General features: G+C 39.7%; 1 protein-coding gene across 2 annotated transcripts in view; it reads left to right on the top strand.

Moving 5' to 3' along the window:
* frem2b (FRAS1 related extracellular matrix 2b) overlaps window positions 1–23,069 on the top strand; it is a 50,252-nt gene that overhangs the window by 17,991 nt on the left and 9,192 nt on the right. The window contains exons 3-15 of one of the 2 annotated variants that reach the window (XM_035944763.2): window positions 5,008–5,154; window positions 8,871–9,101; window positions 11,275–11,400; window positions 12,054–12,305; window positions 19,389–19,538; window positions 20,447–20,656; window positions 20,755–20,952; window positions 21,067–21,231; window positions 21,441–21,623; window positions 21,719–21,849; window positions 21,978–22,136; window positions 22,408–22,711; window positions 22,922–23,050. In XM_035944763.2, the coding sequence (XP_035800656.2) occupies window positions 5,008–5,154; window positions 8,871–9,101; window positions 11,275–11,400; window positions 12,054–12,305; window positions 19,389–19,538; window positions 20,447–20,656; window positions 20,755–20,952; window positions 21,067–21,231; window positions 21,441–21,623; window positions 21,719–21,849; window positions 21,978–22,136; window positions 22,408–22,711; window positions 22,922–23,050 (2,385 nt within the window). The remainder of the gene's footprint in view (window positions 1–5,007; window positions 5,155–8,870; window positions 9,102–11,274; window positions 11,401–12,053; window positions 12,306–19,388; window positions 19,539–20,446; window positions 20,657–20,754; window positions 20,953–21,066; window positions 21,232–21,440; window positions 21,624–21,718; window positions 21,850–21,977; window positions 22,137–22,407; window positions 22,712–22,921; window positions 23,051–23,069) is intronic. The other variant, XM_023262844.3, reaches the window with a different exon arrangement.

Below are 23,069 nucleotides of genomic sequence, written 5' to 3' on the forward strand. Positions count from 1 at the left end.
AATAGAAGTTGGGATGATAAAATATGTTTACTCTCTGTCCCAGAAATTAAACTTTATTGTTTTCTTAGTAAAGAATTAAGTCATAATTTTCCTCTAAGTTAGAAAGTCAGCTGACCATCAGTCCATGAGTCTCTAAGCCAACTAAAAAGGTAAAGATCTCAAGGGCAATGCAGCTACTATAACATAAATTAAAATCAGCTTATTCAAAAGCCTGAAAGTCCCACCTACACCCCCAAAATGCTGCAATATGTTGCCTCAAAAGAGATTTCATGAAGTTTTCTAGATAGCATGGGTGCTCTCTCTGAGGACACGTAATTGTTATAAAAACTTTCAAGGAAGTCTGACTAGTACATTTTATCATACAGTAGTGTACGCTGTCATGGGCACAAAGTTTTGACATAGCAGAAAGATTGGAGTATCACCCAAATCATCATCATCATGTATTGTGAGTATTCATAATATAATTGCACTAAATCAAAAGATTTATGGCATCCTGGTCAGTAGTGGATGCGTAGAAACCAAATGTTGGAGAGATAGACCAATAAGACTGACTATTGGGATCATTTGAGTCTACTGCTCAGGTGTATGGACGAAAAAGAAATGTTTATTTTTGTAAACAATTACTTTCTACTGCTTACTAATGAAAAATATCGACAATTTGGTAAAGATTTAGTGGCTTTGATAAATTGTGTAATTACTAGGAGTGAATTGGCTTGAGCAAAGTGCTTTATAAGACTCCCAGTGCAGGTGCAAAAGCTCCTTATCCAGCATTTTCTCATCCACATAAGTATTTTTATGCATGTAAACAAATGGTATGGGAAAATGAACTGCCCCACATTTAGGCAGGTTTTTCATTTTTAAGAAAAACTATTCTTGCATATAAAGCCATTTTTTATTGTTAGCACTAGGTTTATTGCTTTGGTAATACAATAAATTAAGTGTTACTTTTCTCTGTCTTCCTCTAGCATAAAAAAATATTCTGTATTTAAAAAAGCAGGATAATTAAAATTTAATTAAAAGCTAAAATCTATTTTACAGCTGTAATTAGTTTTGCTAATGATAAATAGTTACACTTCACAAGTGTCCAGATTCCATGGACATTTATCAGTAAAAGGAAACATAATGAAACGCACCTGTGGCTTTGACTTCCAGTGTAGTCTGTTTTAAGTATTTTTGATTGAATTGTTAATTAATCTAAAGTGATTCATTGTAGATCACACATCTAACATTAAACCAAAATCATTTTGGTTAAACACAAAATCACTCTTGTGCATAATTGTTCATGTGGCTATTTCTTTTCTGATATTTTAATGCTGCAACACAACACTTCAAGTCAACTGAAGTATGGGATCATTAAATATTTTTAGATGTATTGTACCCATTAGACAGGATTCACAGGCTAGTCCCATTTTATCCTGCCTAATCAGTGTGGTTCTAGCTCTGTGGGCAAAAGGCTGCCGGTCTGTCTGCCTGGCAGTGTCCGTGGGGCACCGTGGCCCCACGATGCTTGACGGTAACCAAATAAGGGCCGTCTGCAACATGTATGCAGGGAGGAGACAGGGGCACTAAGTTGGCACCGTCCAGCCTCTCACATTCTTTGGCCTCTCTCAAAAGGCTTCTGTCCCTCATCACACATCCACTATGCGAGTGGACAGACTTTGTGCAGCTACATGCAATGTAAAAGTGGTTTTGTGAAATGGTCATTGAACAAGGTTGGCTGTGGTTAAGTGGTTAAGATTGTAGAGGTTGACACTTTGTCCTGTCATACACATGTCACGTGTCCTCTTATATTTAGAGGTACTTTTACTATGAGCGCTTACAAGCTAATAGAAACCAACAAGACAAAGTAATAAATTAAGATTGCAGTAGAAAAATGCATGTTTTACTGCAATACAGTTTGATAATAAGTGCAAGTATAGCACTGAGCCGCACAGCAGAGCAAAGACCAGAACATAAGAGATACCAATATTGTTCACTAAATTGTGTCTCAGTGCTGTGAGACCTAGTTAAAGATTAACTCTGGTGTTTTCCTTGGGGCCTCTTTGAAGTGGACTTACTCCAACCCCTGCTTATCTTAATTAGAAAGAAATCTAGAGGAGTGAAGTGGTCCTCTGGAAACAAGCACCTCCGCTCCCCGGCTCCCTGATGGCCATGCTGCAGCTTTACTAAGGCTTTAAGGCCTCCTAAAGTCAATGTTTGCTCATGTCATTCTGCGATTGTATGTACTGTGGTATAAACTGTGATCATAAATCATTTTTCCTGAGGTTTGAAAGTGCAGTCTTGGGATGCATCCTCTTTACACCTTGCTGAATATGAAAAATGAATAATTAATAGAGCTAGCTTATGCTCGTGAAAACCATTGAAGGCAAACAGGTGTTTAGCGTGATTCATCTTTAAAAGGAGTGCATCATCTTTGAGGTTTATTTTGATGTGTAGACCCCTTCTTCAGTGTCATGTAAATACCGTTGCAACACACATCACCATTCTGCATTGTACATGGGAAAAATTTTAACCTATGATTTCTCCTGGTGTTTTATTATGCATATATTCTGTTCTGCTTTCAGTGTATTAACCATGCTATAGCTGTACAAAGTTTGAGCAGACAAGTGAAGTCAGATAAATAACCGGGGTCTTTTTTTTTTTTTCCATTACCTCAGTGGAAGACAGACTTCACAGCTCAGAGATCACAGACGCAGTGTTTACCGTGGCATGAGCGCCATGCCGCTGGCTTTAAACCAGATGGTGTAGGGAGGTCCTGTCATACACAGGTCACCTGTCTGCACAAGAATTATGTGGAACACACAGGAAGCAAAAATCCTACACTGTGGTAGACCTCAAGAATGTATGGCTCATTAAATGTATCACTTTTTCATAACGGAATTACTGGTAAATATGATACAGAAGGAGTCACGTTTTCTATGTGTAGTATTTGTTTTTAGAAAACACTCTGTTCTGCCGTTGTAGCTTCCATTAAAATGGTGTTTTCACTGGTGTTGCTAGTTTTCCTAAGAAGTATAACAGACATACTGCTTGTCTGTGATTTTGTTACATCAAACATAATGCTACACTGACTTTTCTCTTTGTACTTTTATATTTTATGATAATTTTCATGTTGTTTGTGATGTAAATTTTGTCAGACTTCAAAATGCTTTGCACTTGAAGTAAAACCATCATTATTAACAGCTTGCTTGGGATAAAATAAGGACTAGATATCTAAGTTTTTTTCTATTTAAAAGCATAGTTGAATAGATTGCATCTTTAAGAGACACTGAGATCAATTTATTTCATAGTGTGAACTGTGAAAGAAACCATTCTTTTCGCCACAATGAGGTCAGAGAGCTGTTAACACATTGTACAAATGTGCTGAAGTGATGTGCCAAACAACAATGCCTGTTTTCAAACAGAGAGAGAAATTCTGTGTTCATGAGAATTTCATGAAATTCTGCAGATACTATTAAATGATTCAAACTACTTGTTAATTTTGTAGGGCGGATAACGTAGTCTAGTTTTTCCTCAAGCTTCACAGATTTTGAGCCTTGTGTCCCAATTACACCTCAGTGGCATCACTGAATCTGAGCTTCACTCTGAACCGGGTCTGTAATTTCAAGGAACATCAGCATCGGTCTGTCTGCATTTTTCTCAGTCCAGTAGTTCTGATAAAGGCCAACAGAATGGATAATCACAAATGAATTAGCCAAAGGCATATTTCTTTAGCATGTTGCTGTATTTTTAATCGTTACAACTTTAAGACCCCTATCTGGTTGGAAACATCAAAGCACCCCGTTGTGTTCATTAGAGTTGTAGATTTTCTTTGATAAATGGGGTAAAAGAACACTTTTTGCTGCTTGTCCTTGTGCATCGCAGTGAGTTTGTCCTTTTGTCCCAATTATGGCAGCATATTGTCAAAAAGCATCAATGTCACTAGCGTTCAGGCCCAATTCTGTTCTGTGTGAGTGTAAATATGTATACTACTAGACCAAACAGAAAAGCCCTGAACAGGTGCAGAGAACATTTCAGTGTACACACACACACACATACACAGACACAAACTCATAAATGCATGCATGCTCACACATAATAAAACACCCACAGTGAATGTGTATAAGTTTACCCCTGTCTAACGAGGAAGGAAATGGACACAGCGGAGTGGTCGGCACTACGTGACGGATTTACTGACCCTAACAACAAGGTTGGGGTGAGGTGGAGACTCTTAGTGTGTGTCGAACATAAACAACAGCAACACTCTGAAACCTCTGAACAATGTCCCTGCACCCTCCTGGCACTTTCACTTTTATTCCAACTCTTTCTGCCAGATGTTCAATGGCTCAGTCATCTGGATCCCACCGTCCTCATCCATTACAGCAGGCAGCAGGTTTCACTTTGCAATCTGGGGGATACATTTAGATTTTTATTAACCAGTGTATTTTAATTTAGCCTCATAGCCATTGCTCTGGAAATTACAGTATTAAAGTGTGGCATAGCTTCTGTGTAAGTCAGTGCATGCACGTTTTTGCGCTTTTTTTCTTTAAATCATCAGACTTTGTGTGCCTGCGTTTGATGCCTGCGTATGTGGCTCTGCTTTGAGTCTTTATGGTCAAATGGTAGCAGTCGTGCCCTCCAGGACTGTAGCTTCAGCTTTTGAATGCAACTTCAAAAGGCAAAGATAAAATAAGCCAGTTCAGACAGGAAGCAGACACCTTTTATCTTAATTAGAAATGAAGCAATTAGATGGCACAAACCCTATTCCTTTTGCATAAGGGTTGCGCACGCCTCATACCCACCCACTGAGTGCTGGCTAGAAGTCAAAGTCAAGCCCTGAAGTTCTCCAAGAAATCCTTCTAATAAGTGGGACTGGAAATTTCTAAGCTAACCAAGAAACAAAATGATGTGGTCATTTTCAGAACATATTTTGACTTTTAAGTCCTGGTAAGACTATGTTTTTGTTCTTTTGCCGTGTGAGTTTTAGTACTATTCAGTCATCTTTAACTTTGTTATTTCTGTTTGCAGGAGGAAACAAACTGAAGAACCAGCAATTCCGTCTGAACTGGGCTTGGATTTCTTTAGAGAAGGAACACTACGTGGTGGATGAGGAAGTCAAGTACCTGGAAGTGGTGCTAAAACGTCGGGGCTACCTGGGGGAGACCTCATTTGTCAGTAAGCAGATTTTACGTCAATCCATCCATGGTGGACAAAACTGTCCAGAATGAGAAAGAAATGAGACAGAATAATAAATAAATATAACATATAATAAGTAAAGTTTAAAAAATGAAATAAAAACAATAAAATAAGTACTGCAAAATGAAATAAATACATTTGAAGAAATAAAAAAAAATGTGCCAAGAGATACATTCAGATCACTAACAAAGAAGATTAAAAACATGTAGTCCTTGCCAAAATATACTGTTTGGGATATCCTTCAACCTATTTTCTTCTGTGTTTCACTCAACTTTTTGAACACCTAATACCTCAGGGACTCACAGCACACAGATGTAACTACATACACACACACACACTTTGATTTATTTTAGGACAATTGTAAGACTGACCTAGTAGGGTCAGACAGGTCATGATCTTTCACCTCTATATTCTGGACAGTATTTATGTTGCAGTCACACAATAGCAAAGGACAATTCCTCCGGGACCATGTGTGCATATGAGAGAGGTCATGTGAAGTTAGTGGCCATAGAAAGGCGCCACTCCAAATGTTAGTCGAAGCAATTTACTGGGCAGAACGAAACGAACAATAACTGTTAACATTGTTAAAAAGAAAAAGCAAACCGCTGGAAGCATTTATGAGTGACAGGAATTCTTACCACCGGCACCAGTGGCCTGTTTTAGTGCTGCCATTTATTCTATCTGTAAAGATGACGTTTGATTTACAGGACCAAATGTTAAAGGTCAAATCCAGTAGGATTATTTACAATTCTGTCATCTGTATCTCTATATGCCCCAGGGCCTAAGACTAATGAAACATCTTTGAAGTGATATGCAAATTTTGCTGACCTTTCGAGTGCCTCACGTTGCACAGAATATCTGCTAAAGCTCTGTGACTCACTGAACAAACAAAAAGGTATCAGCTCATATCTTAGGGCTGATCTTCCTCTACCGTCCTGCAGGCACATAAGGTCAATGATAATTTACAGCAAGAAATAAAACAAAAACAAGTGAAAATAAGAAGATGCTTACATTTTGTGGTTCATGTTGATAAAAATTCAGGAACAAAAGAAACAGAAGATGAAAAACCAACTAAAATGACCCCAAAATGATCCCTCTGCAAGTTATTATTAAACAACAAAATAGGATATAGTGTATAGGCTGGACAAATAATCAGATAATTGACATTTGCTTTGATTTTCTGGAGCATTGGTCCTGCTTTGTTAATGATTGTATTATCAGTTTAATAAGCACTGCTTTGAACTTCGGATGCACTGTGTTCAGAGCCCAGAGAAAACAAGCCTTGCTGTCTTTCTTAATGTCATGTGCTTTTAGCTTTTCATGGCACAATTTCCTTAAAATTGCCGCAGCATGAAGGCAAATGATAATGGATGAGGGGGGGAGATGTACCTCTGCATGCTGATGATGGAAAGCCAACAAAGGCAGGAGTAATGTAGATATTTCTTTTTTAAGTCTGAACCTTTTTGCTGTGACAATGGCCTCAAACTTCAATTTCAGCTTTATTTATATAGCGACATTTAATCATGCAGCCCAAAGGACCTTAAAAAATAGTGACAGCAACAATAAAAGAATACAATACTGAAAATAGCTAAATGGCAGTTACTAAAATAAACACTTTGGATAGAAATAATTTGAGAATTTAGATTTTAAAACCTGGGACTATAGCATTAGGCCGCAAAAAACTACAAATGAAAAGCCAGGTTAAAAAGATACATATTTAATTTTAATTTACAAATATTGAGAGATCTTGCCATTATAATATCAACATGTTCCACAGTCTAGAGACATAAAATCATAAAGCAGCCTCACCAGTACTTTCATGCGACGCAAAGTACCAATTCTGTAGCAATAAAAATTCTCCTTCTAAATACAAAAGTGGTGAAAGCTTTAATGTCGTCCAGTTCTCATTACATTAAGTGAGTCCATGTTGACATCCTCCTGCAGTGATGCTTTGATCATACAACACTGTTCTATGTTTGCCGTTCTTAACAAATAGTAATGGAAATATTTCTTTCTTAATTTTGAGCCAAGAAAAACACTTACAGAACTTCAAAGACTGAACAAACCTGCTTTTAAATTAAATTATATTTGTCATTTGTCTCTCCAACCTTTTTACACATTTTCTGCCATGTTTAAGCTGTAACAATAGTATATTTAAGTCTGTTGAAAGCAACACAACTGCATTGCAGGCTTTAATGATTCATTTGATTTAGCTAGAAATATAACCTTACGAATGATTATTTTAGTTCAGAACATCTCTTTTATTTTATTTAACACCTCTACGGTATTTCTCCTGCAGGTACACAACTAACAACACATATCCTGTCTCAGTAAGGCGATATTCTTCCTCGTAAAAAATCTAGAGCATTCATGAGTTTCCTCACAGTGATCATTTGGAGTTTTGCTCTTGCTCTGCTGTGGTGAGGAAGGGAGAGCAAAGCATTTTGATTAACTGGCATGAACAAGCCACTAGAGCAACGTAGCACTTCAAACCATCTGCCTCGGTGCTGGAATGATATAGAGACAGGGGGATATCTCGTCTTGCCCAGCCCTGCCTGAGTGAACAGTGATCAGAGGACCCCACTCATGGGCTATTGCTTCACTGGTCAATGTGCACAGTACAGGTGGCACCGGTCTGAAGGCTACAGCGAGCCCACCTGCTGTGAAGCCTCAGAGCGACTGCTGTGATCAGGGCCATCCAATCCAGGCTTTGTGCAGAGGATAGAATTAAGGGCAATTCATGTTCTCTCCTCTCATAGCTGCTCTTTGAAGACTGCTGATTTATCAAGCCCTATTGAGTTTGACTACTTTATCTCAGCACATATGTGCAGCGGCATTTTCCTTCTCTCTGTACTAGCATATCAAAGTCCATTCTCATTTTCATCATAGAATTAGATGGTAATTTTTGAAGAAAAAAAACAGGCTCTGCATTTATCATTCTTTGTCTAATGTAGATCTTCTGTGTCGTCCCACTGTGATATATCAATTTTTCTTTTTTTTAAAAACACAGTTCTGAACATACAGAATTCTTATGAAAAGTTCCTCTTTACCAGTGCTTCATTTCCCAGGAATTTCTTGTTCTCTACATTTATGGCAGCTTGCATGGTTGCTTTGGGGTGTGCAGCCGTGTTTTTCCTATTTACTGCCAGACCCCCGCTGCGTGTTGTGTGGCCGGTTAGCGAAGACAATGGAGAGGCTGTGTGACATTTCAGCAGCTCCAGTGCTCCTGCTCAACAGGAATCCTGCCAGTGTCACAGCAATGGTGACTATGAGCTCCATCAAACAGCTCACATGCTGAAGGTCAGACAGTGCAAGTCAGCCTCCAGCCCCTTCTGCCGAGACCAGGCTGACATGAGGGATAATTAGTTTTAGTTCCACTGCGATCATTTGAAACACTGGGGGTGGGAAAGTGCACCCAGAAGATGGGCAGATATTGTTGAATTAGACCAACTGGGGCATGACATTTCCCTGGTTTTACTGGGGATGAAAATTAGTAGCTTAATTGAATCTTTTTTGTTGTTGTTGGCAATGTCTGTATAACTATTTATAGCCACACAAATATCAGGAAGGCATAGAGTGTACATCTATTAAAGAAAGACAAACATGAGAATTAATAAAAAATGTTGTTTGAGCTTAGTAGATGTTGCCACATTATGATAATAACCAATCATCTTTTTCCCCATGTTTTTTCAAAGGTATTGGAACAAAGGATGGGACGGCAGAAAAGGACAAAGATTTCCGGGGGAAATCTCAGAAACAGGTGCAGTTCAACCCGGGCCAGACCACAGCCACCTGGAAGGTCAGGATCCTGTCAGATAATGAGTATGAAGTGGCAGAGACTTTCCAGATTGTTTTGTCTGAGCCAGTGATGGCAGCCCTTGAATACCCAGAGGCGGCTACTGTGGAGATCCTGGACCCTGATGATGGTCAGTAATGATTTCACTTTAAATATTTTAACATTAATTTGAATGTTTACATTTAATTATCTTGCTTAGAATTTTAATTGTGCTAAACTTCCAGTTCCTGCTTTACAGCTATACCCCAAAACAAATATTTTCCATGCATCATACATTTTTCATTTTGGCTATTGTTGCCTAACAATGTGGGATTTACCAGTGTTGCTACAGTGGAGTCTGACAGCAGAGAATTTTTCCACTATGTTAGATATCATTGAGCGTTTGATGCCTCATGTCTTAACATCAAAGATGCTCCCCTATCATTTTGCACAGATGTTCAACAATTATAGAGAAAGAAATCCATTTGTAGAAGAAACTAAGGTGTCAGGTATACTTTCAATACGGACAGCACACCCATGACAAAGTAGCTGGTTACTTTGATTACCAGCACACACAATGGGATATATCCATTTAAACCTGCGCTTCAAGACATAAAAAACTGCAAAAGAAAGAGAAAGAGAATGCATTCATAGTGAACTTTGTAAACCACAATTATGAGAAAATGATTGAAGTCAGCTACACCGTCAGAGTATCCAAAGACTGTATTATTCAGGCAGCAGAGAACTCCTTTTAAGAATCCTTCAAAACTCAATCACAGAAATTCCTCTTTAAATACTTTAAATATAGTATTTATTGACAAGACTGAAAGCTGGGATCAGATGATAAAATCCCTAATCCAACTTGTTTATGAAGATTGCTACATAATGAGAAAAAAAAAAGACAAGTGGGTTCATGGACAGTATCTTCTTTCCACCAGTGTAGCTTAACAAGCTCAACGAGGATATGGTGTAGAAATAGCCACACTGGCCTTGCTTACATGATTATAATGTAAATATGGAAGAAGCGCTTCTGGAACAGATGAGCAGTGTTTCTGAAAACAGCTTGACTGCAATAGAACCGAGCCACTGAGAACTGCATGATATAAATATGGATAATACTTTGCCACTTCCCATAGGGCTTCATTGGGTGAAAAGCAAGAATTTGCTGTCAACAGTGTATGCTAATTATTATGTTTAGGTGGAGCTTGTTTCACAAAACACAAGTCTCTCGAGGGCAATCAGAAAACTGGCAGCTTTCTCTCTGCAAGATGTGAAATTCTATTTTTGCTACCTCGTGAGTTAAATAGACATTGTATCCCTACAGCTATGTCCATTATCATATCATTATACTGTTTATAGTTGCTAAAGTTTTCATGTATTTTGGCTTCTCAAGGTCAAATAACCTCTGAAGGCTTATAAAAATGTATTTTATCTTTATTTTCACTGAGAGCAGAATAATGGAATAGCCCAAGGGCTGCCATTATGAATTTAAATCATTTCAGACCAGACTTTCTAAAATAACCAAGACTGGAGACAAGTTTTGTTGACTTCCCAACAGCTTGTTATTGTGCCCAACTATGATGCTCTATGAGACGAATACAAAACTTCTTTCTGAGCCCTGTGGATTTCATTGCTGAAATGTTGCTCGCTCATTACCTTTCTGAAAGTCATACACAGCTTAGAGAAAGCAGACAAAGAGATGGAGAGCTGCCAGTAAAACATCTGAGGAAAAAAAATAGCTTTTAAACATGTCTCTGCTTGCAAACAGTATTAAGAACTAACAATAGACTCCTTTAGTGAATCCAAGTGTGTGAGACAGAGATTTGTACGCACGGTTTTTGATGTCTTCAAAGACTCTTATTTTAAACAACATTACCTTACACATGACATTTCAATACCCATCTGTGACACTTACTAGCAATATCTGTCTGTCTGCTGTGTAAGTCAATTATAGGTGGGGTATTGCTGCAAATAAATAGTGAGTAGATGGTGAGGCTTCATAAAACATAATGGAAGCACCGCCATCAGAGCTGTAAGGAGAACTGTTATATGTCCCAGTGCACAAGCCTGTGTATTAATGGTTTATTAATGCAAATGATGACTTGATTTGACATCGCGTTTTCCTTTTCTTCATCTCTAATCAAACTTCCCATTCACTTCACTGCCTATTCAGTGTAACACTTTGATTCTGTAAAAGTTAATTTGCATCCCATACACAAGACATTTTCTGATGCAATTTTTATGGTATTTAATCAAATCATACAAACACACCATGTCAAAGAAACAATCTTGTATGTTGATCTTTGTTTTTTTTTTTGTTACAGAGTCGACAGTGTTTATACCCTCAGCTGTGTACAACATAGAGGAGGATATTGGTGAGCTGCTTATTCCTGTACGCAGGAGTGGAGATATCAGTCAGGAGCTCATGGTCATATGCTACACTCAGCAAGGTAATGTAATAACTATGTATGGAAATTTTGTTGAATTGTTTAGTTTCTTGAGTTCCTTAATGCTTCCTTCCACCTCAGCTGGTTCCCAATAGGTATGATTAATAAGTATTGGGAGCTTGATCCCCTCTCTTTGGACAGAGGCTCAATTTCTTTAACTTGCATCTGTAAAGCAGATCATGAAGGTTGCCGTATTGATAATAAACCAAGAGAACTTTTGCACTCATTCTGCCTGCCCAGTGTTTGAATTTGTTTTGTTCTTGTGCATAAAAAAAGATTATATGTTTTATTGTTCTTTTTCACCATTATGCACAACACACATTTATCAAGAAATATTAAAATACAGCACTGCTTAACATAAGAGGAATGAAAAAAGCTGGGTTGTTAGAGGCTTGACAAACATGCATGTCACATCAAAAAGTTTATGTAAATGGAAAGATGCAATTGAGAGCAAACATTCCTTTCCTCTATTAAAGCACACTTGTTCATAAATTGAGAACAAACTTAGGTTCATTGTTCATTAAAAGAAGAATTACGAGGATAAAGGAAATCATTGCTATGTATTGACTTTTTTATGTGAAGAAAAATATACTGTACTATGGGACAGTTTGAATAATTGCCTTTGCTTCCTGTAATTGTGTTTTCTGCCCACTCAGTCTCAGCCACAGGCACCATCCCCACCACAGTGCTGTCCTACTCCGATTACATCTCCAGGCCTGAGGACCATCACAGCATCCTGCGATTTGACAAGGGGGAGATAGAGAAACCCTGTCGGGTTGTGATCATTGATGACTCACTGTATGAAGATGAGGAAAGCTTCAACGTAACCCTCAGCATGCCCATGGGGGGCCGCCTGGGCTCAGAGTTCCCCACAGCCAGAATCACAATCATTCCTGATATGGATGACGGTAAGATGACATCACACTTGTCATGCATGCAGTGGAATGCAATCCAGCGCTAAGTAGTCTGTACATGTTAAGAAATTCTAGGGCTTTGAAATACTTTGTGACAGTAGAAGGAATTTTTGTGGTATTTTGTTTTAATTTAAAAGGTTTTTCAATTCTGATTAAAGCCTCAAGAAAAGACATCATGAATTTATTTCTTGGCCAGAAGGTCTTTTATCTGGCAATGTCTCAGCAAAAAGCGTTTGAGTTTGCGATCTCCCTCACTGGAGGCAAAGCCTTTATCTCATATCTGCAGGCTCAGACTGGAGGGCCGATAGTCTTCCATATCTTCCTGACGCCTCTTTGTTCCCCAACACCTGACGGCCTACCCTCAGTTCTCTATCGCTCTGACGATCTCCACAAGCACTGCTATGAAGTCAAGACTCTGTGATCGCAGGCAGGCAGCACTGGATAATTGCGAAACCTCTTTGAATCAAAAATCCTTAGAAGCTAGATTATGGAAATGATGATGCAACATTCAATCCATCATTCTGTTATCTCACTATTTAGTTTAAGCAGTCAGAAAATCATGACCATTGGGAAACAGGTACTTTTTGCATGTCACCAGTCTGTTTAAAGCCTGACTAACAGATTATTTCCCCTCCTATTCCCCTGGAACCCAAAGTGGATGCACTTAAAGTGTATTTGTTTGACCTTTTTAAGGATGGAGAAAGTCTGGTGTTTGGAAAGTTTTCATACTGTAGCAGCAGATGTAACCTGAGAATGAACGCAGGGCCTTTTAACCTCCACTGCTCGCGGGTATTGACTCCAGACTGCTAAAACAGCTGCTGAGACACACAAATTTTTAATAGGATGTACAACAGTCAGTCCTTACACCATTCCGCTTGCTTCACAAACAAGTACTGCTCCACTGCAGCAATAAAATGACATTGCTGTGGTCTTTATAGATGCTCTGGCTCGAGAATTGCAAGTCATGCGTATCTTTCAAGCTGACAGCTCATTGATTGGAGACATTATTGATTAATCTCTTTCTATCACTGTCTGACTCAGTCACATACCGTTGCTTGTCATTTACGTTTAGTTTTGAGGGTTTGGGGTGTTTGAGAATCAGGTAGAATGACAATGAGGCATATAGATATTAGGAAGTATTTCAGAGGATAAGATAAGCCAACTTGAAGTTTGCTTTGGAAGTGGTCTCAGAAGAACAAAGGCGAAGGATTAATGGTTCAAGAAACTACCCTTCTAGTGGGGCACTGTTTCCTGCTACTGATAAATAGGATGTTCATGTTCCCGCATTACTGCATTCTCATTGTGTTGTGTAAGGCAAATTCAGTTTTATGGTTGTCCTTGCTTTATTGAGAGTCAGCCAGCGTAGCTGTGTGTTTACCTCAGCTGTTATAAACAATCACTTGCCTGCTTAATCCATTCTTTTGTAGCGCAAAAAGTCAATTCATAATAAACCCTACTAAGAAATCTTTTTACTATACACATTTAAGACTACCTAGCATGCCTTTTCCTACATTAGAGGTCCTCAGTGTATTATCACATAGCAACAGGAGAAAAGAAGGCTCAGTGCATCATAGGATTAACTCGACCCAGACTGACAACCAGCATTAACAGTCTGTACTCAGGTTTATTCCAGCTTTATCTGTAATCATGTTTTCTTTGCCTTTGGCTTTTTCTGTGTGGTTGAGTGACAATCAAAATCTTCTTATGCATATCAGTTGTCAGAAAGCTCCACACTCCACAAGGGTACCCCTCCCTGTGCAACATGAGTGTAAGAAATACAGAATACAACTCCTGTTTGGAAGCCTCCTTTGTGTGCATTTTATGCTTATTTCCAAAATCTGATTCTTACTGTTGTCAAGTCTTTCAGTGTGACATGCAGAGAAACAATGCCTGGAGCTATTGTCCGACAGGTGCCAACCTGGCTCCTTATTATAATGACACCAACACCTGACATCAGATCTGCTGCCTGTACACACATAAATGCACAAAAGGCACATGTGCACACAGAACATGTGTAAAGTTGGCACAACAAGATCTCCAAAGTATAATTTTAGGATTAGGTGCTGGATGTGGCTGGCATCTACTGAATAAATGGAACGTAAAGAACGGGGAGAAATAAGGTGTTGTCAGCCCTTCATGTCTCCCTGAAGGAGGTGATAATAAAATGGCTTGAGCACTGATGGCGAAGTAAATAGTAAATAGCTCTGAGGCAAGCAGAACAAGACCGATCTCCTGTCTGAAAGAGAGAAAGAGGCAGCAGGAGATTCATTCCCATTTTCAGTTCAGCTCTTCTGGCAAGGTCTTAAATTCACGTATGTAATCCAGGTTCCTTTTCCTCATGCACTCCAGTATATATGGAACTGAGGCAAATGGGGGCATCACATCCTTCTTTGTCATGCTTCCTGTATGAATAGTTGTCAAGGGGGAGCTGTAGTTGGGGGGTAAGGAGTCAGTGCCTGGCCAAACACCTGTCCTCACCTCAGAGGTCTATGCTGGAACTCCCTAGGTGGTCTTTCAGCAGCTATGCTAGTTTGTGGACTCAAAAAGTTTTTAGAAATGCATACTACTGATATTTGCAAAAAAAAAAAAAATGCATTTCAGAAAGATCTCTTCTTCCCTAGCCAGCAAACCAGATGACCATGTTGAAATCAGAAGCAAGGCAAAAGTGTATGCACTACCTGCTCCATACAAACACGCAAACCTGACCACCTACGACGATACAAACGTGCAAGAAACCTCACAAGTGCAGAGGAAGGTGGAGGTGGTATTGTCTGCCAAGAGTCTGATGTTAATCTGACAGTTTATGGGATTCTATATTCAGAATGTCTGTCGCTTTTATACCTAAATGAGCTGAAGTTTACGGCACTAACTATCAGCTTTGAAGACCCACATCGTGGAAGGGAAGGTATGTTTTCATTCCAACCAAAACATTAATTTCACTAATTAGCACACCTTCACCCACAGAGAGGTAGTAATCAGATCAGATTTGCTTGGAATGAAAACCACCAGAGTCTTACATGACACAGAAAAGAAAAGGTTTGGTTTCGAAGGAAATTTTGCAACTACCAGCAGAAAGTATGACCAAAGCAAAAAAAAAAAAAAAAAAAAAAAAAAAACTAACTCTTGAATGGTCCCTCAACTTTTGCAATTTCATATATTCATGTATATCATTTGGTAAAAATGATATGATAGGTCAATTTCAGTACATCTTGAGAGGAAATTCTTTGTCATTACATATGAAAGTTTACGTTATTAGAATTCTCTGGAATTTTAATTGAGAAACCATTTACATTGGTCAGTTGTTCGGGTTGTCTGTTGAAAAGAAGTCAGGTAAAAATCGGCCTGTGCTGAAAAGTCCCAGACCCAAAGAGATTCTCAAAACTCTTTGTGTTTGTGATTATTTGATTAATGTGAAGTTAAATAAGTATCAAATGATGTGACACACATTCTTTCCTGCATCAGAATACCACGCACAATGCACACAGAATGTTAGAAACAGGTAAAAGGCACCCAGCAGGTCATTTTTGCTCTGGGCCCTCTGCCAAAAACAATTACAGGGGAGAAGACAAAGAGGCAGAAAAACAACAGCAACAACAAAGAAATCCACAAACATAGATGAGCAATAAATTAAAAAGACAAACAGAAGCCCAAAAATCCAAATAACAAATAAGGGACACATCAGGACTAGCAAACAGAATCCAAATGACAGCAGAACATAAGTCTGAGTGAAACTGTAAACAACAAGGGGAGCTACAAATTGACAAGGTCAATAAGAACATAAAAGGCTGTGTGGTAATTAGCAGAAAAATGTGTGCGCATGTGCACTAAAGGATCTGGTTGTTTTGTATTGCTAACAGAGAGATCTAAACACACAGCCTAATAACCTTTCACATGCTTTTTTTCTGTCTCCTCAGCTTCTCACCACCATCCACACGCACAATAATGCACAAACTGATGCTTTCTACAGAGCTGATGTAAAATTAGTACAAATATTTTGCCAAGCTTATTGCCAGACTTTACATTAACATTTTTTTTTGTTTGTTTTGTTTGTGTGTTTGTTTGTTTTTACAGCAGGGACATGAATTATAATTACCTTTTTTCTGCTTCAATGTAAATCTTATGGTAGCTTAACACCGTAAAGACTGTAAAGTTTACAAGGTGTCCAGGCGTTCTACAGTAGCACGAACAGCTGCTATCCATAGAATACCTGCTATTTTCCCAGCGGCAGACCATCTGCACATAAATGGCCACATCCTTACAGTTTCCACTCCGGCTTTTGCCTGCGATAGCTTCGGAGAAACGTGCCCTTTCTTGCAGAGGTAATTGCTGTTTGATATTGACTCTGTATCCGGGAAAATGTTTTGGTGGTTGGGGCTGAAAGACATGAGAATGCTTGTACAGCAGGATTTGACTGGTGTATTTATAGTGTTTTTTCACTTGCCTGTAAATTTTGTTCTGGTCCTGAAGGTATGATTATGAGCTGTTTTAAAGATGGGCGGGTCCAGTGCGTGTGCAGTATATCCTGGATGGGGATGAAATGAGGGGGAACTCAGAAACCCTGTCATTATGCCTCACCTGGATTTCCATTCATTCTGATATGAACAGATGTCCACAGCACTTAAGCAGAGAGGTGCTGACTTTAATCAACATTCTTAAGACGCCTGATATAAAAAAATTCAAACATTTGTTGCTGTAATGTGCTGCTGCTTTTGTATGCTTTTTTCTGGGGACATGTTTCTTTTGCACACAGTGGGTAGAAGAGCATTTGCCAGGGCTCAGTTGAATCTCACCATTAGAGAAGCCACTTAGCGCTGTGGGAATGTCATGCAAAGTTCAAGTGAAATCAAGCAATCAGTGGGAGTGTAACATTCCCCTCAGGGATGTCTGTGTCTCTCCTTACGCCTCTTCTTTTATTTTATGTTCATTCATATGCAAGGGTGCAGATATTTCCTTTGTTTGCCATTGTTCTTTTAGCATATAGCACAATAAAGAGACCAGCAATAATGAGTACTTGTAAGGCATTTTCATATCTGTCTTATGTTTTGTATTTTTAATTTTAAAGAAGGAAACCTTGTGGTTGTTTTCTAAAATCAACATTTCCACTGTTTTATCATTTTGAACAACCACAAAAACACAACAACAAAAAAATACATTTTGAATGCTGGAGTGCTTATTTTAGATTCAAAGAGTTTAAAAAAAGTGAAAAGTTGCCAGTGCTTATACAAGTCAATACAAACTTCAGATATTTATAGATATTTTAAATAAATGAAGATTTAGTTCACCTTACATAATTTCCCATAATAAGTGAGTCTAAATCTGGATCTTCTCCATTTACTTGCTTGTAACCTTAGATGTGCTTTGTGGTGTAGGACGCTGTTGCTGCGGAGGTGATGGAGCCCAGGAGTCAGCGGTTTACCTTTCAGTTAATGGGCCATACCTCTTTGAATCTCACTGTTTGTCTGCTGCACAAACCTTATCTGATTACTGGACTAGTACAACAGGGCCTGAGTTCCTGGCTGCCAACCTCAGGCTGGTAGATCTGATTACTCCTCCAATGGGGGACGTAGTGCAGGCAGCCAAAACCATCTTTGTTTGGTTTCTCTGTGGGGAGAAATTCTGGCAGCTGCAAGCCTCTTGATGCAGCACTCATTGTCCTGGCCGTGCTCTCAGGACAGATTAAAGCATAAAAGTTTTCTGTCCTTCGCTTGCACTCAGGAGTAATATTATTTCAGCCACACAGATGCCTTCTATGAGAACCACAAACCCCAAGGCTTTACTTAAAAAGGCTTTTTCCCCTTTAGAACTTGTCTTTACTTGTGAATATTGAGCTGTTGAGGCCAAAGCAGACTGCATCAAAATAGGCAAAATCTTCTAAGACTCGGATTACTTGGAAGAATAATTATGTTGTGTAAATTAATAAATACTTTTTTCCCCCTGATTATTCATTTTGCCTGGCAGCGCTGTTGACTGATGCTTAATCTATGTCTCTGTCTTTTCTACTGCTCTTATGTTTTGGGCTCACTAGATAACATGATCATCATGCACAACGGTATGGATTTGTTTTTGTGCAGCGCATTTATCGCTCAGTTCCACCTTTTCCATTTTACCTCATACTGTGTGATGAGAAATAGCTAAGCACCGTTTTGTAGCTGCACAGTTGCATTGTCATGGAAACCATAACTCTGCCCATGGCCATCACTGTTCATTTAATTTATTCATTATTTGGTCACAGCGGATTTCAAAAGTACAAGGTTTTTACTTCTCAGCTGTGGTATGTTCCCATTAGTGATAACAATGATACACAGCATTTAATCAGTTACGTGAGCGTGAGCCTTTTGTAAGTTAAAATTAAAACTGAATTGGTTTCAGCTTTTGGCTCTCCAGGTTCTGAATTGCTGCCATCGAAGGACTCGCCTCAGTTCATGCCCATAAACAGTCATTTTATGACGGCACTTTATATAGTGTTACAAGGGAACACACACAAAGGTCCAAGCCCTTAAGCAGCCATTGCACAAGCAGTATTACATGTTCAACATCACTGAGAAAAAACGGACTCAGAAAGGGTTAAATAGAGTAACAGTGGGTGAGTTTGGCTGCAGTGAAATCTCAGCTCATAGAAACACTAATTGCAGTGAGGCAGGCCCAGGCTGGCTCATCGAGCCTTACATCCCCCAGACCTCCTGTCAGACCTCCTGTCTGCCTCTCAGACACATCACTATCAAAGTCAGTTCCACCACCAGGCTCATCCACAACAAAACCAGAAAATGCAATTTTCCCTACAGGTTTTTTTTTTGTGTGTCCTTTAATACTTGTTGCAGCTTTAGAAATACCCTCAAAATATGCCAGCAAGTTAGAGTGCTGTTTAAGGTCGACAATTACAGTGTTGAGTACCTGCTGATGCAATGGAAATGCTCTATCAATTCTCCTGTAATCATAGATAATCTTACAGAATAAGCTATTAAAGATTCAACTCAGCGATTACAGCAGGCATTAAAATATCCCAAAGATTATTATAGACTACATCCTCTTGTGTACTTTTCCTCATCTATTTCAATTCTTCCTCTGTTGTTGTCACAGATCCCGTTTTCTACTTTGGCAACACAGACTACCATGTGGATGAGAGTGATGGCTTCGTGGAGGTGCAAGTGTGGAGGACAGGGACTGATCTCTCCAAAGGAGGAACTGTCACAGTGCGCTCCAGAAAGACAGATCCTGTCTCAGCTGAGGGTACGTGTCCCTGATAGGCGCCTTTCTCTGACAGCTTCAGCTAGCCTGGGCTTAGATAAATGTAAACCACTGCAGACAATAGACTTAAGTCGTCACCCTGTCAGGTGTTGTTTTCCTGAGTTCAGCTTTTGCAAGGAGATTTAAACGTTGGATATGTTAAGTGGATGACCTGTGGAATGTAAACATTGTTTTAGGTAAGGAGGGGAGGTAGCCTGGGCTTCTCTGCTGGAACCTTGTCTAATAGGCATTGGATCTACACATTGTTGTGAAGATAATGGTAGTCTGAGTGAGGGCAGAGCTTCAGGAATGCATACTGATTGTTTCTGCATGGTTTTAAGAGCTTTGGACCCTAAGACTGGTTGCTATCTCCTCAGGTCTTCCCTACATCTTCTATTGTCTCCTTCCCCCAGGCAGTCTTCCTCCCACCCTCTTTGCATATACTCTAAATATCTCTGCTCCTTCCTGTGTTATAACTGTAGCAATAACTAGCATCTAATCATATGCAGCACGGTAGAAATGCAAGCCCACACTTACACACATAACTGGGTCATAACTACATGAAAAAAAGCCTGCGGGCAAGGGGTGAGTGCTCAATACCCAGACTCTTCAAAGAACGGCAAATGAATAACCTTTTTGTGCTCGGGGAGATGTCCAGTTTCTTGCAGGGCTGCTTTAATCATGCAACAAATTGTAACTGTACATTTCTATCATCCATGAGATAGAAACGGTCATTTTGTTAGCATGAAGGGTACATCCTTTCATATTGCTAGTTGCATGACATTTACAAATTAATTATGAAGTAACATTAAAACTGCTGTCGAAATATAGTCAAGTGCTGGTGTCTATTTGTTCTTTATCCACTATATCCCATAAGCACTCATGTCTGACCTATATTGTGTTTGGAGCAGCTGGTGTGGATTATGTGGGCATCAGCCGGAATCTGGACTTTGCGCCAGGGGTCACCATGCAGAAATTTCGTGTGACCATCCTGGATGATTTGGGCCAGCCAGTACTAGAAGGGCCAGAGAAGTTCGAGCTGGTACTGCGGATGCCAATGAATGGGATCCTCGGGGAGCCGAGCAAGACCACCATCCTCATTAATGACTCAGTTTCTGACTGTAAGTGGAAATTTTAGTTGTAATCGAAATTTATTCAGATTGCACGCAGTGATTTATGATGTTTATGCTATATTTGTGATTCAATTCTGTTGTTCTAGTGCCAAAGGTGCAGTTCCGTGATGCTGTGTACGTAGGTAATGAGAACTCTGGCCAGATCTCAGCTACTGTGTACCGCAGTGGTGACATCAGCTACAAGTCCACAGTACGCTGTTACAGCAGGCAGGGATCAGCCCAAGTCATGATGGACTTCAATGAGAGGCCCAATACGGATGCTTCCATCATCACCTTCTTACCAGGTTGTGTAGTAAAACCTAGTACATGTCCCTTTGCATGATTTGTGCTTTCCTTACTTACTTACAGAAGGACACATGCAGCTACCCAGTAACAGTTTTACGTTACCTTTTTTTCAGGAGAGATTGAAAAACCTTGTTTACTGGTGTTAGTTGATGACACAGAACATGAGGAAGAGGAAGAGCTCCGTCTTGTATTGGGAAGCCCCAAGAGTGGATCTCCATTTGGAGCCTCTATTGGAGGGCAGAATGAAACGCTCATCAAGATCATAGATGATGCAGACAGTAAGAATGGTTTGGGTTTTTGTTGTGTGTTATTTCTAAAAGCCAGCATGTGCAACATTTTCATATGATTATGAAATCTTTCAAATTAAATCACATCTACCATAATGTCGTTTGTGGTGTTACCACTGGGGCAACAAATTTGGCAATTCCTGCCCTCAGTTGCTGTAAAGTTACAAGCATGACTTAAGCAATATATCATGGTTTTTCAGAGGCAATTATTAGTTTTGGAGAGACCAAATTCAGCGTGAATGAGCCAAAGGAAAGTGGCCAAGTCTCTGTGGTGAAGATCCCAGTTTTGCGTGTTGGAGACACTTCTAAGGTCTCTGTTGTCCGAGTTCACACCAAAGATGGCTCTGCTACCTCTGGGGAAGACTACCACCCCATATCTGAGGGTAAGTAAGACTGCCAGGCACATTTATCTGGCCAGCTACACTCACAAATTTGTTCACCAAATATATGTCAAATCTCTCTTTGTCTTTCTTGGCAGAAATTGTTTTCAAACAGGGTGACACAGAGCACTTTGTAGAGGTGGAGATTTTATATGATGGGGTCAGAGAAATGAGGGAGGCGTTCACCGTGCACCTGAAACCCGATGAGAACATGGTGGCAGAGATAAAGGTGAAAGTCAGGCCACATGCATATATAATTTAACTTTCTACTTTTCAAGTATTTACTAACTCCTAACTAGAACATCACATGCAGTAATTTGTTCATTATCCTCATAATTGCTCTTGTTTGTCACTCAGCAGATGAGCAAAGCCATAATTTACATCGAGGAGACCAACAGCATGGCAGATGTCACCTTTCCTTCAGTGCCTAGAGTGGTTTCGCTGTTACATTATGATGATATTGACAGAACCAGGGACTCTCTGCCTGTGGCTGGATACCCTGTAATTTGTGTCACTGTAAGTTCCAACTGATAGACCAGTAAATACCATACCATATATTTTTCAGTAATTTACACAGTTAATGATAAGCCTAACAAAGCTTTTAGTCTCACATGTCCAGTTGAAAACAAGGAAATCTGTTAATGAGGCAGTATTTAGCACATGGCACACTTTGCCTTATTACCAGCTACCCTGAGGGCTCCTTCAGTAGTGTGCAGTATAATTTTACCTGCTGCAGTGGCTTTTAGGTGCACTTCACTCACTGCATAATTTCTTTCCTCTTTTCCAGGCCTGTAACCCCAAGTATCCAGACTATGACAAAACAGGATCCATCTGTGTCAGCGAAAACATCAACAACACCCTCACTCGTTATCGTTGGCTTGTTAGCGCCCCCACTGGGCCCGACGGCGTCACCAGCCCAATGAGAGAAGCTGACTTCGACACCTTCTTCACCTCCTCCAAACTTATAACTTTGGATTCAGTCTATTTCCAGGCTGGCTCCAGGGTCCAGTGTGCTGCAAGGGCTGTGAATTCGAACGGAGACGAAGGTTTAGAACTAACCAGCCCCATAGTGTCCATCAGCATGGATGAGGGTAAGGTTCAATTCATTCTCTAACTTCTAATAGTTACTCTCTTTCATAGACATGACTCAATGCAACAAGGAGCTGCTGGCTGTGTTTTGAACTGGCACCACAGTAGTTTTTGTCCTGACTCTGACAGAAAACTGAATCGTCTGTGGAGAATTTTCAGGGGAAGATCGCATTTGATGTTTGTTTGCTTGTTTGTATATGGCATGCTTGCAGGAATGTGCCAGCCTCGTGTTGCAGGCACAGTGGGTGCTGAGCCCTTCTCTGCCAAGCTGAGGTACAGTGGAGCAGACACAGACCACCCCAACCTCATCAAACTAACTGTCACCATGCCTCACATTGATGGTAAGAACAGCAGATTGAA

Source organism: Amphiprion ocellaris, chromosome 7 (assembly GCF_022539595.1).
Source record: "Amphiprion ocellaris isolate individual 3 ecotype Okinawa chromosome 7, ASM2253959v1, whole genome shotgun sequence".
NCBI lineage: Eukaryota > Metazoa > Chordata > Actinopteri > Pomacentridae > Amphiprion > Amphiprion ocellaris.